This window comes from Lagenorhynchus albirostris, chromosome 9 (assembly GCF_949774975.1).
Source record: "Lagenorhynchus albirostris chromosome 9, mLagAlb1.1, whole genome shotgun sequence".
NCBI lineage: Eukaryota > Metazoa > Chordata > Mammalia > Artiodactyla > Delphinidae > Lagenorhynchus > Lagenorhynchus albirostris.
In genome coordinates, this window is record NC_083103.1 from 94,758,921 (window position 1) to 94,775,538 (window position 16,618).

General features: G+C 37.9%; 1 protein-coding gene across 4 annotated transcripts in view; it reads right to left on the bottom strand.

The window, feature by feature from the left end:
• Positions 1 to 772: 772 nt before the first annotated feature.
• Positions 773 to 16,618, bottom strand: part of DDX6 (DEAD-box helicase 6) — a 34,090-nt gene continuing 18,244 nt past the window's right edge. For 3 of the 4 annotated variants that reach the window (XM_060160528.1, XM_060160527.1, XM_060160529.1), the window contains exons 6-14: positions 16,147 to 16,293; positions 14,936 to 15,030; positions 13,073 to 13,195; positions 12,469 to 12,597; positions 10,928 to 11,044; positions 7,708 to 7,771; positions 6,790 to 6,891; positions 6,103 to 6,309; positions 773 to 5,097 (exon numbers count right to left, since the gene is read on the bottom strand). In XM_060160528.1, coding sequence (XP_060016511.1) covers positions 6,134 to 6,309; positions 6,790 to 6,891; positions 7,708 to 7,771; positions 10,928 to 11,044; positions 12,469 to 12,597; positions 13,073 to 13,195; positions 14,936 to 15,030; positions 16,147 to 16,293 — 953 coding nt within the window. In that variant the 3' untranslated portion in view covers positions 773 to 5,097; positions 6,103 to 6,133. The remainder of the gene's footprint in view (positions 5,098 to 6,102; positions 6,310 to 6,789; positions 6,892 to 7,707; positions 7,772 to 10,927; positions 11,045 to 12,468; positions 12,598 to 13,072; positions 13,196 to 14,935; positions 15,031 to 16,146; positions 16,294 to 16,618) is intronic. The other variant, XM_060160530.1, reaches the window with a different exon arrangement.

The following is a 16,618-nucleotide window of genomic DNA, read 5'->3' on the forward strand; positions in this document are numbered from 1 at the left end:
TGCTGTAGCTTCCTGTATTTTGAAATCAGGTAATGAGTCCTCCAATTTTGTTCTTTTCCAAAACTGTTATGGCGGCTTGCCTTCCCATATGAATTTTAGAATTATCTTGTGGCTATCTTGTCAAAAAGCTTGCTGGGACTGGAAGGAAATACTCTGAACCTACAGATGAAACTGGGGAACTGACAAAAATAGAGGTGTCATATTCATGGATTGGAAGACTATGTCTTCAGGCCTGATTTCTCTCATCAGCAATTTTGCAGTTTTCAGCATACATGTCTGGAACATTATTTTGTTATACTGAAGTATTTCTTTTGGGGTGGGGGGGCGAGGATGCTGTATCCAGCTTTGTGTCTGGATTTCTCCAATTATTTAGGTCTTCTGATTTCTTTCATTAGTATTTCTCAGTCTCAGAATACAAATTCCATTCATATCGTTAATTCCTAAGTAATTTCTGTTCAACTTTCTAAAATATCTTAACAATTCTAGGAGGTGACTGACTACTAGCAGTCCCCCGGGCATACTGTGGACCAACATCACTCTCCTTTCCAACAACTGATTATCTGTTCTGTGTTTAGGCTATGAAAACAGAGTGAAATGCAAACGGCGGGACAATGAATAAGGCTGGACAAAGGTGCTCATAATTTATTCAGAGGAGTAGTGCTGAGAATCTTACTGCTTTACCAGAATGTGAGTTATGTAAGTAAAAATGATTTCAAAGGCAAGTATTCCTAAACCGCACAGCCTGATGCTAAAGACACACCACACACACATCTGAAGTTCCAGTGGGCTTTTATTGTGATAAAGTAACAAAAATCAAGATTTTATCAACCAGCTTTTAACTTTATAAACTCAGCAGACGCTCTGGTCCATATATGTGTACATACAACATAACACATTCCAACAAAAACAGCCCCACTGGAACATCTGCCAATTAACAGAAAGCCAATTTTCCCTTTCCCCAAATGTTTTCAAAATTGAGTTCCCACTGTTCACTTCTCAGTGGAACTGGTCCCTTGTGGCTAGGGACATTAAATTCTATCCCATTTTGTACTAAACAAAAAATTTTTTTCAAGTTTTAATTTTGTTTCAAAAAAGGGACTAGCGACTTGGTTTTCTCCAGGGACCCTCCCTCACAACCACTGGGTAAAGTACAGCAGCCTGTACCTTAGCAACCCAACCCTACCCCTCCCTCCCCCGCCGCCCAGTATTGTCTACTGGAGAATTTAAACACACTTCTGTTGGAATCTGTCAGCTACGGAGGGGCAGAATCCAGGTGCCAGGCTAGCGCCCTCTTACCTCATGAACTGTTACAACCTTTGGACACTGAACTCTTTACCCCAAAGATGAGTTTTTAGATCAGAAAGGAGAGTGGGTTTTCTTTGGAAGTTTTAAAAAACTACCTTTAAGGATATAAAGTACAACTATAAGCTCACCAAAGTCCACTTAAATTCACCAAAGTTGACTGACGTCAGCTCCCACAAGGCCAATAATTTTGCTTGACAAAGGTTATTTTGCCAGAAAATGATTCCACAATAACAGCTTAAGAGACACAGAACGCTGAAAAAGGAGCAAATTAAAATAACATGGCTTAATTCCCAAGAACTTATTTCATCCTTTTGTTACTCATCTATAAGGTCAGGAGTGTGACTAAAGGCAGTTACTGATGAGGTTATGAGCTTCCAAAGTGTTTCTAAATCCTTAGTGCAGATACCCTCCCTTTTGGGGCAAAGTAACCTCCCTCCCACCCCTATTAAAAAAAAAAAATCAAGTGATCAGAATGAGATGTTTTGATTCCAACAATTTACACTCAAGGCTTTGTGCTGGGTTGTCTGGTTCTAACCCAAGCACGATGGTCTCTAACACAAAGCTCATGGCAAAGGAAAGATGCTCCCATCTCATTCTGAAAACAAATATTGATAACCAGTTGCCTCCCCCCTCCCCCCAGTCTTTGGGGCCAACCCATATTATGATGCTGGGACCAACTTGAAAATAATTTAGAGATTATATTTAGGTTTCTCTCTCCCTTCTTCCCATGGAAGATCATTTTAGAATAAATTTATTCCATTCCATTACTAAGGGAAAAGGCAAGAAAGTTTCTCCATCGGAATGTAAGGAAAAGAGAAGGACAGAGGCAGCAAGCTGTGCAACAGTCCACAACTCATTACACAACTATATAACCACTGGTTAAACCAGGTGCTGAATGTAATTTAAATATTAAAAATTGGGCAAATAGTTTTCATCCAAATGAACCAGTGGAAAAATATTATCATTACTTAAAATAAACACCCAATACTGCAAGGAACACAAAAACAACTTCCAATAGTAACAATGCTCCTTATTGTAAGGGCGATTAAAAAAAAAAAAAAAAAAGACTAGGCTTTGACCTAGTCCTTTGAGCATCTTTCCATTTAACAATTCCTATTCAAGAGACAAGCACCAAAACTGGACAGCTGCCTCTACAAGACTGTGTCCAATAGTGGTGTCCCAGATAGTTTTAAGTGCCACTCCTCATCAGAGGCTGTACTTCAGTAATACTTTCAATTTAAAGTCTGTGCTTTTAGAGGGACCCACAGGCATGTGGCACCAGGCAGAGCACAGTCTGAGGATGGCAAAAAAGACTGCGCTGCTTAGTCACCCACACACTCTAGCGAGACACAAAACTTCATTTATGAGCATTCCTTTTCTTCTATAATGAATGATTCCTCTTATCTCGCCAGAGGTGGGGGAGAAAGAGAGCTGCATCAGTACAAGGGCAAGATTTTTGGTCAAAAGTTGATGCCTTTTAAATTCCCTCCCCCCACCCCTCCCCGGAAAAAGGTTACTTCCTTAAGTAGGCCTTGTATTTAGTAACCAACATTGGCTGGATAGACACATGTGGCTTGGCTACCAGATAAATGGGTTATTCTTTTTGGGATTTGTACTGTGCAGCTCTTGCTACAGTTTTTAAGGAGTTAGGGCTATGTCTGATCAGGAGGCATCTGCAGGATTTTGATCCTCAAGGAATTCTGGGTGTCACAATTTTGCTTAGAACTAGGCAGAGTCAAAAAGCAACTCTGAATAACTGATTTCTTTTTCCAGATGAGTTAAGCATGAAAGTTTATGCAGGACACATCTTGCAATATTTTAGGGTTTTGGAAAACACTGGCATATGGAAATCAAATTTTTTTAATTTTATTTTTTCCTTTTTTTAAAAAAAAATCCTAGATGCCTCCTAATTGACCTAGTACACTGGGTTAAAAGGGAATTAAAAACATTAAAAAAACAGTTCACTGGTTTTGCTTCATCTCACTCCTTTTGCCTGGAGATCAGGCCAAACATCAAGCATGTTGGGAGGGGCACAATTTAAAGCAACACTATTGACTGCAACGCGTTTGCCAGCAATTTACAATGCAAAATGACAGATAATTCTTGTCACAAAGCAAGAGGATGGCAAGCAGCTTTCTGTAGCATCAAAGTTAACAGCTCTCAGGGGTTGCCCATTCCTGCAAGTTTATGTATCAAGGTGGGCAGAGGGCAATACACTTACACAGTACAGGAGAAGATCCACAGAAAGTAAGCCCCAGAACTGCTAATGTCACCACAGCTGGTACTGGCTAATATTCTGAAATGCAAATCCATGCTTTATACATATACTGCTCAAAGAAACTGCCACTCAATCAAACTGCCACACTGCAAGGCAAATTATTCTCTGTCCCCTTTTGCTGAGCTTGAAGTGTTTCTCAAACTTTTAAAAAGGGGGGAAGAAACATTATCAGAGAGAGTGTCTCAAAAATAACATCTTGAATTACAGGTTTCTGAAGCTTCCTTCTCTCTCTGTCAGGCCTCCTCCAAAGGTACTATATGAGACAAAGTGTGGCAGCAGTGATCCCAGACTTCTGGGTCCCCTTCCAACAGAGGATGTCCCTGTAGAGGTCTGTTCTCTACAGTAAGAAGCCAAAGTACTTTTTTAGAATTTAGTGTTGCGGAAAACTGAGCCCCTCTCATCTTTAGCTGCTCCCATAATCAATCTAATCCCCTTAATCCCAGCAACCTTCATCCAAAAAAAAAAAAAAATATATATATATATATGTATATATATATATGAACCCAGAAAAAAACCTATTTACAAAGTTTATACAAGTATACACACCCAATTTTCTATGGGACACGCTTTGCCACAGAGGAAAGAGGGTCAAAGGCTCTGACACGTCTACACATCAAGTGCCATAACTGCTAATGGAGGTGTATGTAAACCAGTCTTTAGTGTTCTGCTATAGAGCACAAAAGGCTTGTCATATGGCTCCTGCAATGATAGACTGCTCTTTCCTTTGGGAGCGATGATGTTGCATCTACTCAGCCCAGAAGAAATTTTTACTTGGGATTGTTTTTTTTTTTTAAATACATGTATTTACAGTGCGGATGAACTGCAGTTGCATATCAACTCCTCCACATAAAGAAAAAGAAAATGGTGTTTAACATTACTAATACGTTTCATCTTCCAGCCCTGGGCTTGAGTATCGGGTAGAAAGGGAAGAGAGAGACTTCAACTTGAAACCAAAACGGAAAGACAAAAATTTTAAAAAGAAAGAAAAAAGAAAAAAAATACTACTGTTGATTCCTTGGGCTGTGTCTAAAAGATGATATTCTGAATGGTCTCATAGCATAAGGCACTTTGCACAAATAAGTAATAAGCTCTTCAGGCTTAAAAAACGGATGAGTAACCAGGGAGAAGTTGAAATGCACTCAAGAGTCAGCTGTTGGAGAATTTTGAAATCGCAGACAAGCTTGTGTTCATCAAGATTCTTCTCTTTTTAGGGTTTATCCCCTTCTCTTCTTTCTCCTCCTTCCTTGTCCCCCTTCCCCAGAAAACATTTTTAAAAAACCAGCAGTTAGTGCAACTAATGTTCAGTCAGCACACAGTGCAAACAAGTGGAACAAAAAAGGTAAATTCCTTTTTAGCTTTTTTCTCTTCACCAATTAAAAAAAAGAAAAAATGTCTGAGCTCTTTTAAGTCTTCATAGTTCCAAAATAAAAGATGAAAAACCCACAAAGAGAAGAGCATCCCCCCAAAATCGATGTGTCACAGATCCAAACGAGCCTTCTGTAGTTTGTCAAAACCTAAAGAAAAAAGAAGCCTAAAATTAATGCCATGAAAGCAATACGAACTAGGATACATAGGTGTTCACAATCCCCATCCCACTGCTCTCTATAACAGCTTCTACTGAGCCTGTCTGCCTACTATAGAATTCACTCAGGATTAAGGAATTTCTGCTATGTATCCCAGAGACAGAATGAAACCCTGAAAGTTCTGGTAACAGGCAGCAGTCTCTATGACAATTAAAAAAAAAAAATTTTTTTTAAACCGTACATGAACTCAACAGCCTACCAATGTATTAGCAAACATGGGCTAGTTTTATATTTGTCCAAGGGTTTTGTGTTTGACATTTAAATTAGGATAAAAAGGTTAAAGTGAAGAGAGTAATTTGAAAAACCTAAAAATAGTAACAGGTAGAATGTTCACTGCTGATTTGGAAACTAACAGCTCTCAAATTAAATCAGAGTTTCCTTAGAGGAATGTAGGCTGTTTTAGGGGTTTTTCCCTATGTTAAGCCTTGTTTTAAGCATTTCTACCAGAGCCCAACAGTCACCAAAAGATGAGAAACCATCTGCAGGAAACCAGAGTGGGCATTTAAAATAAGACAGTTATCATCATAACCTGATTACACCTTTAGCAATAAAATTTTACAGGTAATTTAACATAATTTATTAAGGTTCCCATTAGAAATTAAGAGTGAACACTAACAGAGATGACCAAGTGATAAAGAGCAAAAATATTTTCATATTCAAAATCGCTAAGATTCTTTTTTGTTTCCATTATTTTAGAAGTCTGAATTTGTCTTAGGTACTGCTCACGTACTACATTACTTAGGAAGACTATATTCAAGTGAACCGCATTTATAGATTCGCCAATAAGATCACAACTACAACTTCAAGATACTTCCTGATTACTGTCATTTATGCCAAGAGGTATTTCATCCTTTACTGCTAATTATATATCGTGGAACATCAAATTTCCCCCAGGAAAGAGGACCTTGATTTCCCTTCTTTAAACATTATGCTCACTTTGCTATTTTGTCGGGTACACACATGCTTGTTAAGGTTTCTCATCTTCTACAGGCTCGCTGTGGTATTCTGCCACATACAGGCTCTTGTCAATGTTACTCGGGATAGGTTTGATTTCTGTTCCCAGCTGCTCCTCAATACTTTTCAGGTTGAAGCGATCATCATATGTGATCAAGTTGATGGCTAAGCCAAGATGACCAAAGCGACCTAACAAAAACCAATTTTAATTAATGAAACAGTTAAACATGGGAATCAATGTGCAAGCACTAGTCTATAAGTGGCAAATCCATACAGGATGTATGTTTTGGTTCAGTGCCCTTCTGAGTATATGAACTCACACACACGTTACAACGTCAGGTTTCACAGCCTCAAGTAGCACTGCTATTTTACCTTTGTAAATGAAAAAACGGGTGCTCATTTCTGTCAAAAATTGCCAGAATATACATACTAAACAGTACAGTTAGAGAAGTGAGCTTCTCATTTGTGAATCTTAAATTAAGCATAAAGTTATTTTAACTTTTTAAAATAAGTGTCTGGAAGAGTTGGAAATTAATTTGATATATCAAACAACTAAATTAGTTTTAATTCACTGTTCTAACTGCTACCACACTCTACAAAGGAACAAAATTTAGTGATTAAACTTCTCAAACAACCTCCACAAAGAACATCTCCTTCCTTTTTCCTCACCTGATCTTCCAATACGATGGAGATAGGTCTCTGCCAGCTTTGGGAAGTCAAAGTTTATTACCACATTCACAGCTTGTATATCAATACCTCGGGTAAACAAATCTTAAAAAAAAACCAAAAACACAAAACTCCATTATATCCTTCAATTTGGTGCCATAATACTCTTTAACATGTATTTCTAATGTAACCTAAGCTTCATTCACTTCATCAGTAATTCAAAAGCATTTGCAAATTACTGGCATTATCTGTCATGCACATTACCATAAGCAGCTTTCTGCTCAACAAGTTACCTTTTCCCAGTCCTGTAACAAAGTTTTAAAAAAATGGTCTAAGGTGACTGCGCAAATCAAGGATGACTGATAAGCGATATACTCATAAATGAGTCTCAGGAGTGTAATTTTCTTCAGTCTATTTTTGAGTATTTAATCCAAGGTTAAACAGAGAAAATTATTTTTAAAAATTTTGTTGTGTAACGTAGAATACTTCTAAAAAGACATAATCCTCTAGCAGTAATTATTTATGCTTTGTTTAGAATTCATTCATCCCCTTCTGCTAAATGATTTATAAGAGGCCTGAGGTAAGCTAATATGCAAGGCTATCCCTTCTAATTCTTTTCTAGTCCCACAATTATTATGCTAATTTAGACTTTGAAAAATACAGGTAGGGGGCTTCCCTGGTGGCGCAGTGGTAGAGTCTGCCTGCCGATGCAGGGGACAAGGGTTCGTGCCTTGGTACGGGAAGATCCCACATGCCACGGAGCGGCTGGGCCCGTGAGCCATGGCCGCTGAGCCTGCGCGTCCAGAGCCTGTGCTCCGCGATGGGAGAGGCCACAACAGTGAGAGGCCCGCGTACCGCAAAACAAAACAAAACAAAACAAAAACAATACAAAACTATGTGTAAACGAAACAAAATACTTACCAGTGCAAACAAGATTGCGGCATAAGCCATTTCGGAAATCATGAAATACACGATTCCGATGTTCCTAGGAACAAAGTAACGCATTTGATTTGATTAAAACTCACACAAGCCCCCAAATTGCCATGATTTTTTTCTCCTACCCAAAGTTCTTTATACCCAAATTATTTTTTACATGAATGAGAAAGGAGCCAAATTCAATACACATAAATTAAAAACAAAAGGTGAAAATAATTAACCATAGACTAGTTTCCCATGGGAATAAATATGAATACATATGTATATGCTGCTTATTATCTCAATTCTTAAAGGTATTTTTCGGGCTTCCCTGGTGGCGCAGTGGTTGAGAGTCCACCAGACGATGCAGGGGATGCGGGTTTGTGCCCCGGTCGGGGAGGATCCCACATGCTGCAGAGCGGCTGGGCCCGTGAGCCATGGCCGCTAAGCCTGTGCTCCGCAACCAGAGAGGCCCGCGTACCGCAAAAAAAAAGGTATTTTTCTTTTTTGCTGGAGTGGATTTTTAGTGATAATTTTCACCATACTTCTAAAATATTTCAAACAAAAGATGCCAAAAGTTTGGCTTGACCAAAACATCTACTATTTACCTTTTCAGTTATTATATACAAAAGCTAAAAATAACTACTTTCCAATTAAAAAACAAGAATGAAAACATACACTGACTCTAGCAAAAGCAATAAATCTAGCATCTGGTAAACATTTTTTCAACACAATGTTCTTCCATTCTGAAATATTCTCTTCAATTTAATACATTCATTTCCTGTGACAATTTTAATATTAGGGGCCTACAAGAAGGTATCTGATCCATGACACTAAGCTTCTTTGAAAACCATATGTGAGTTGATTAAGTTCTTAACCCGTTAGCCTACAGAAACTGCTTGCTTATGAAATTTCACAACGTCAGCACAAACACAAAATGTTGTCTTGTGATAGTTTTGAATTTATTTTCTGTTGAATTAAGTTCTGAAATATAGATTGCATCCTTTTCTACAGGCAAATAGTAAAAACAGATGTACCTGAGGAGGTACACAGAAAAATCAGAACCTTCTGCAATGATGGAAATGTTCTGTATCTGTACTTTCCAAAACTGTGACTGCTAGTCACATGTAATACGGCACTTCAAACGTGGTGTGACTGAAGAACTAAATTTTATTTTTTTAACATCTTTATTGGAGTATAATTGCTTTACATATCCCCTCCCTCTTGCATCTCCCTCCCACCCTCCCTATCCCACCCCTCTAGGTGGTCACAAAGCACAAGCTGATCTCCCTGTGCTAGGTGGCTGCTTCCCACTAGCTATCTATTTTACATTTGGTAGTGTATATGTCAGTGCTACTCCCTCATTTCATCTCAGCTTACCCTTCGCCCTCCCCATGTCCTAGAGTTCATTCTCTACGTCTAGGTCTTTATTCCTGTCCTGCCCCTAGGTTCTCCAGAATCTTTTTTTTTTCTTTTAGATTCCATATATATGTGTTAGCATACGGTATTTTTCTCTTTCTTACTTCACTCTGTATGACAGACTCTCAGTCCATCCACCTCACTACAAATAACTCAATTCCGTTTCTTTTTATGGCTGAGTAATATGCCATTGTATATATGTGCCACATCTTCTTTATCCATTCACCTGTTGATGGACACTTAGGGTGCTTCCATCTCCCGGATATTGTAAATAGTGCTGCAATGAACACTGTGGTGCATGATTCTTTTTGAATTATGGTTTCCTCACGGTATATGCCCAGTAGTAGGATTGCTGGGTCATATGGTACTTCTATTTTTAGTTTCTTAAGGAACCTCTACACTGTTCTCCATAGTGGCTGTATCCATTTAAATTCCCACCAACAGTGCAAGAGGGTTCCTTTTCTCCACACCCTCTCCAGCATTTATTGTTTGTAGATTTTTTGATGATGGCCATTCTGACTGGTGTGAGGTGATACCTCACTGTGGTTTTGGTTTGCATTTCTCTAATGATAAGTGATGTTGAGCATCCTTTCATGTGTTGTTGGCCATCTGTATTACTTCTTTGGAGAAATGTCTATTTAGGTCTTCTGCCCATTTTTGGATTGGGTTTTCGTGTTTTTTTGCTATTGAGCTGCATGAGCTGCTTGTATATTTTGGAGATTAATCCTTTGTCAGTTCCTTCGTTTGCAAATATTTTCTCCCATTCTGAGGGTTGTCTTTTCATCTTCTTTATGGTTCCCTTTGCTGTGCAAAAGCTTTTAAGTTTCATTAGATCCCATTTATTTATTTTTATTTCCATTTCTCTAGGAGGTGGGTCACAAAGGATCTTGCTGTGATTTATGTCATAGAGTGTTCTCCCTATGTTTTTCTCTAAGAGTTTTATAGTGTCTGGCCTTACATTTAGGTCTTTAATCCATTTTGAGTTTATTTTTGTGTACGGTGTTAGGAAGTGTTCTAATTTCATTCTTTTACATGTAGCTGTCCAGTTTTCCCAGCATCACTCATTGAGGAGGCTGTCTTTTCTCCACTGTATATTCTTGCCTCCTTTATCAAAGATAAGGTGACCATATGTGAGTGGGTTTATCTGTGGGCTTTCTATACTGCTGCATTGATCTATATTTCTGTTTTTGTGCCAGTCCCATACTGTCTTGATTACTGTAGCTTTGCAGTATAGTCTGAAGTCAGGGAGCCTGATTCCTCCAGCTCAGTTTTTCTTTCTCAAGATTGCTTTGGCTATTTGGGGTCTTTTGTGTTTCCATACAAATTGTGAAATTTTTTGTTCTAGTTCTGTGAAAAATGCCATTGGTAGTTTGACAGGGATTGTACTGAATCTAAATTTTAAATATTGTTTAATTTTCACTTATTTATTTAAATTTTAACTCTTTTAAATTGCCACCTGTGGCTAGTGATTACTGTATTAAATACTAGCCCAAATCTAAGAATACGGGGAAGGAAGGGAATAAAATCTCACATTTCTATTATGCTTGGCAACTTACAAACTACTCATTCATACATAATCTCAATCTTCCTGACAACCCTGTGAGGTAAGAATATGTACTATTAACCCTGTTTGTAGTTAGAAAACCTAACCTCAGAGAGGTTAAAATGAATGGTCCTTTGCCTGCTAAGGAATAATTTATTCTTAAACTCACGGCATTTGGAAGAGCATTAAAACAAAACAAAATCCAAGAAATACTAAGAAAAAGGTTTTTAAAAAAATCTATACAAGTTCAAGTTTTATACTCACCTGCCTCATTTTAGCATGGATATAGAAGCAAGAATAACCCAGTTGAGAAATCTTCTTGGCTAGCAATTCAACTCTCTGAGAGGAGTTACAGAAAATGATCGACTGGTTTATCTGAAGCTGAGCACAGGGGGAAAACAAAACAAAAGATGACGTAAGGAAGGAAAACAAAAACCTTCATTAACTTTGCCAAATCTTGAAAATATCATCTAAGACTTAGAATCTCATAATATAAGAGAGATGCAAAACTGTAAAAATTTTAAGTACTATTTCATTTACATAGCAGTTGAAGATAATTTTTATTGTAGAGTAAGTTTTATTGTAGCAGAGTATTTTTCATAAGGGCTGCATAATTGCCAACAGGAGTAAAACACAGCCAGTTCTCATTACTTGAGGTAGTTATGTTCTATACAGTTACTGGAAACACTGAATTACTGAATATAGGACCACTGCTTCCAGGGGAAATACAGGGTTAGGTTCCTGTGAGGAACACTTAACTTCTTCATCAACGGGCCAACAGATAACCTTGTTTTATGTGTGTTACTGATTTTATTTTTTTTGGCCCTGCCACACAGCTTGCAGGATCCTAGTTCCCTGACCAGGGATTGAACCCATGCCCTCTGCAGTGGAGGCGTGGAGTCCTAACCACTGGACCACCAAGGAATTTGGTTTAAACAGTGTTACTGTTTAAAGACACCTTATTTACTCATGGCCCACAGTTCTGTAACTCATGCCTTTATGAAGTTTATCTAATACATTATCTCTGCAAGGCACATCAGTCTTCTTGTACTTAGGAGCGCTGGACAACACTTCTGCACTATGCCTAGGGGCCATTTAAAAGAGTGAAATCAACAGAAAAGCACAGAAATGTGGGAAATGTGGCACTAAATAGACGGTGAAAAGGGTGCTCATTTATAGTATGAGCTGAAACAAGAAAGCGGGGAAACTGCACGAGGTCTCAAATTTTTCACGTATGTCTGCAAATGACGTCAAGAGCACCTGAGTACTGACTTTGGGGTGACAAGGAAATTTTGGCAAATTTGCAAAAACAGAATCTGCCTACAACGGAACAATTATAATTACTGAGAATAATGAGGATTATCTGTAATTAAGGTCAAATTATTTTAGAATCAAATTAGAAGTACCTGTGACTTGACAATCATACAGTATCAGCTTCAGATCAACAACTCAAACTACCTTTAGGAAAAACTAAGGAATTTTTTTTACATTGAAAATGCTGAGAGGGACTTCCCTGGTGGTCCAGTGGTTAAGACTCCGTGCTCCCAGTGCAGGGTGCCCGGGTTTGATCCCTGGTCAGGGAACTAGATCCCGCATGCTGCAACTAAGAGCCCACATGCTGCAACTTAAAAGATCCTGCATGCCACAACTAAGACCCGGCGCAGCCAAATAAATAAGTATTTTAAAAAAAAAAAAAGAAAGAAAGAAAAAGAAAATGGTGAGAAAACTGATACAACTGTTTGTTTTACTGAGGTTAAGTAGTAAGTAACGGACAACATTCAGCCGCTGAAGCCTAACAGACTTACCCTGGAGAAAAGTGTGTTGAGGCAGTGTACTTTTTGGCGCTCAGTTACATATGCGTAGTACTGGGTTACTCCCTTCAAAGTTAGTTCCTCCATCAGGTTAATCTCATAGGGTTTCTGCAAATGGGAATTCTGAAAAAAAGAAGAGTCTCATATTTAAATGAAAGCAGAGTCTATTTCTTAAACTCAGAATATATCCTCATACATTTCTGCCTGACAAACTCTTAAAGAATGGAGCCCTCTTTAAAACATTATTATCTGTCATGGAAGAAGTAAATTACCATAAAATGGGAGACATAACATTCAGATATACAGCTAAGTTACTATTTTGTACTTTAAATATAGAATTATGCTGTAATCAATTTATCTAGAACCAATGGCTATGTCTGACACCAAAAGCTAAGTGAACAAATAAGAATCAAATTACTTTTGTATCTTAAAAAAAATCAGTTAATTTATGCACAACAAACCTTAATTGATCAGCTGAAGAAAAAGCCCCAAACTTGAAATCAGTGTAATAAAGACTAGTAGTAAGATGTAATTATGGATAAAGATATACTCATGGACAACAGAATAGTACTGCTTCCAAGTACAGGTTTATACTCACCATGAACTTCTGTACACTAAGAGGGAAAGTAGCAGAATATAATAAAATCTGTCTGTTTTTAGGTAGCGTGAGAATAATATCCTCCATTATCTGCACAAAATCCTGTGACAGCAACTTATCTGCCTGTAGTACAAAGAGAAGACAATCTTAAACACAATGAAATAATGTCTAAGGTCTTTGGTTAATAAGGCATCATCCAGCAAGTTCATGGAATGCTCCTGGTTGTAAACAGTAAGTCCTCTACAACACTGCGTAGTCCAAAGGCACCAAGACACGTTACCAGTGATTCAGAAGGGGAAAAGTCTGTAATACTCATCCTCCAAGGAAAAAAAGTCCCAGACAGAAAAAATCCTTGTTCCCATAACAAAATTTTAATGTGACTTCCATTACAGAGACATTATAGTATAGTGGTTAAAAGTACAGGCTACAGAGTCAAACTACCTGGGTTTAAAACTTGTCTCCTGGGCTTCCCTGGTGGCGCAGTGGTTGAGAGTCTGCCTGCCAATGCAGGGGAAACGGGTTCGAGCCCGGTCTGGGAAGATCCCACATGCCGCGGAGCAATTAGGCCTGTGAGCCACAACTACTGAGCCTGCGCGTCTGGAGCCTGTGCTCCGCAACAAGAGAGGCCATGATAATGAGACGCCCGTGCACCGCGATGAAGAGTGGCCCCTGCTTGCCACAACAGGAGAAAGCCCTCGCACAGAAATGAAGACCCAACACAGCCATAAATAAATAAATTAAAAAAAAAAAAAAAACTTGTCTCCTTATCAGCTATGTTGGGAGGTTTCTTAACCACTATTTTAGTTTCCACAATTTAAAAATTAAGATGTCTTCTTACTGTAGTAACTACTTTATAGGATACCTATCTTATAGGATTCTTGCAAAAATTAAATGAAAAAACACGTAAAGCACTTAGTGCTAGCATGCAGTAACTAATAAATGTGCTCTCATTACTCAAAGATAAAAACCTGTTCTGAATAGATCATGACGAAACTGCTCTAGTAATCTAAAACACAGACCAAACAGGAAAATAACTTTAAAAACATCAACGCTGGTTTCTTATATGTGTAAAACACTGCTAGGTCCTAAGGATGCAGAGCTGAATAAGTTCTTAAAAGGCACTTATAACCTGGTGAGATAACACATTATAACAGGGACGAAAAAACAAACAATACAAAGCTGTATGTTAAATGAGGGGTTAGAGACATTACATGCTTCTTAAGATGAATCACAGAATGGAAAGAGACTTTGAATGAACTTGGCTTTGAGATTATTCAACAACTTCTCTCACTGAAAAATAAAAACCTCGCTTTACTAAGAAAAAGACACAAGGCTGATTTAGTCCTATAAATTCCTATCATCTATTGTTTTTAAAGGGTAAAACATGTTTTGTAAGCAAATTACTTTGAACCGACAAGAGTCATGCATTTATTAAAAGGTCATAGGGACTTCCCTGGTGGCAGAGTGATTAAGAATTCACCTGCCAATGCAGGGGACATGGGTTTGAACCCTAGTCCGGGAAGATCCCACGTGCCGCAGAGCAACTAAGCCCACGTGCCACAACTACTGAGCCTGCAAGCCACAACTACTGTGCCTGCGTGCTACAACGACTGAAGCCCGTGTGTCTAGAGCCTGTGTTCTGCAACAAGAGAAGCCAACCCACCGCAACAAAGAGTAGCCCCCGCTTGCCACAACTAGAGAAAGCCTGCGTGCAGCAACGAAGACCCAATGCAGCCAAATATTAAAAAAAAACAAAACAAATAAAAGCGCATAAACACAAAGAGGTTATGCTTCATTCACTGGCAGTTATGAACAAAGCCAGAGTAGTACAGAATAGTATATTTCCAAATGAAGAGACATTACCTCATCCAATACTATCATCTGGACATGATCAACTTTTGCTACTCCTTTCTTGATAAGATCCAGGATTCTCCCAGGGGTAGCTATCACGACATGCACTACACAAGATTAGAAAACATATTTTCGTTAATTTTAGTTGGGGCAAAAAGGATATAGTAAAGGCTTATATCATATATTTTATCAGAAATACTGCTGTAGAGGCAGGAATAATACAAAGAGGCACAGATGTGTTTTAGAATATGGATTTCCATTTCATCTTTGGTTGGCTAGAGAATACCTGTTAGTTTCAGTGCTACATGGGGGTGGGGCTACAACTTCCCAAATCACCTGCTCCAAATTTGTCTTGGGGCAACCCCCAAGGAAAAACAAAAGGTATGCCAAGCTTCTGATACAGTAGCTTGACTTTAATCTAGATCAAGGGTCTTCCGAAGACTGTAATAAGGATCAAATAAAATAATCATTTTAAATAACAGGACAGCACAAAGAATATAATAATTAAACTAATCAAATGATAATCATATGTAAAATTTTGACTAAAATTCTATGTATAATTTTATATAAGTGGATTTCATTCTTGCTGTTTTCTTTTTTCACTAAATAATGTACCATGGAGAACTCTTCATTAAAAAATGAATACAGGTCAGCTTCACTCTTTAATGGCCGTGTAGAATTCCCTTCAGACTATATCCAATGTATTTTAGCCAAACTCCCTTGACATTCAGGTTGCTCCAAGTTTTTCAGTACTACAAACCATGCTGTAGTAAACAACCTTGCATTTGTCCAGTTATTTCTTCAAAAAAAGATTCTTAAAAATATACATTTATAATTTTGAAATATAATGCCAAATTGCCCACCACAGAGATTATATCAACTTATACGCCCATGTTGCAAGACAGCCAACTTCTCCACAAACTCACATTACTGGTTACTAATTAGCCTTGCCAATCTGAATTAACCTTGTCAATCAGACAGGTACAATATCACTTTACTGTTTTTATGTACAATTTAAAAAATTAGTAAGGCTGAATATTCTTTCTATTACTAAAACAATTTGTTTTTTTTGCTTGAATGAAATGGTCATTTCCTTTATTCATTTTTATATTGCAATGTTTGTTCCTTATTAATTTAAAAAACAATTTTAATAAGTTACTGAAAGGAAACACCTGTGTGTGGAATTACAGCGAGCCAGCCACCTTACATCAATCATTTCCTACCTGTATCATCAAGCCTCATTATGTCATCCCGTAAATTGGTTCCTCCTGTGGTTGCCATCACTTTAGCCCCTCCCATGTGTTTGCTGACCTGGATGCAAATTTGACTGACCTGTAGAGCAAGTTCTCTAGTGGGAACAATCACCATTGCTGGAAAATAACAAATAACAGAGAAAACAGAAAAAAAAACAGCATATATTAAGAGTTTAAGAAGCTACAGAAATATTTCCCCTTGTAATTAAGACACTCAAATGAATAAATTTCCTAAAAATAAAAAAAGAGAACCTATTATAGTGTTCCAGATTTAGACTATTCCTCAGTAACAATGCTATACAATTCTTGTACTCTTCTTGTTTACAAACCCTTAAAGGGTTCTTTGAGTTGTCAATTATTAGCCCAAAGTTCATTAATATTTTAGTAAGAGATTCACTAGTTAAAATACCCAAATAAGAAACTCTTGCCACCCAGTTCTATT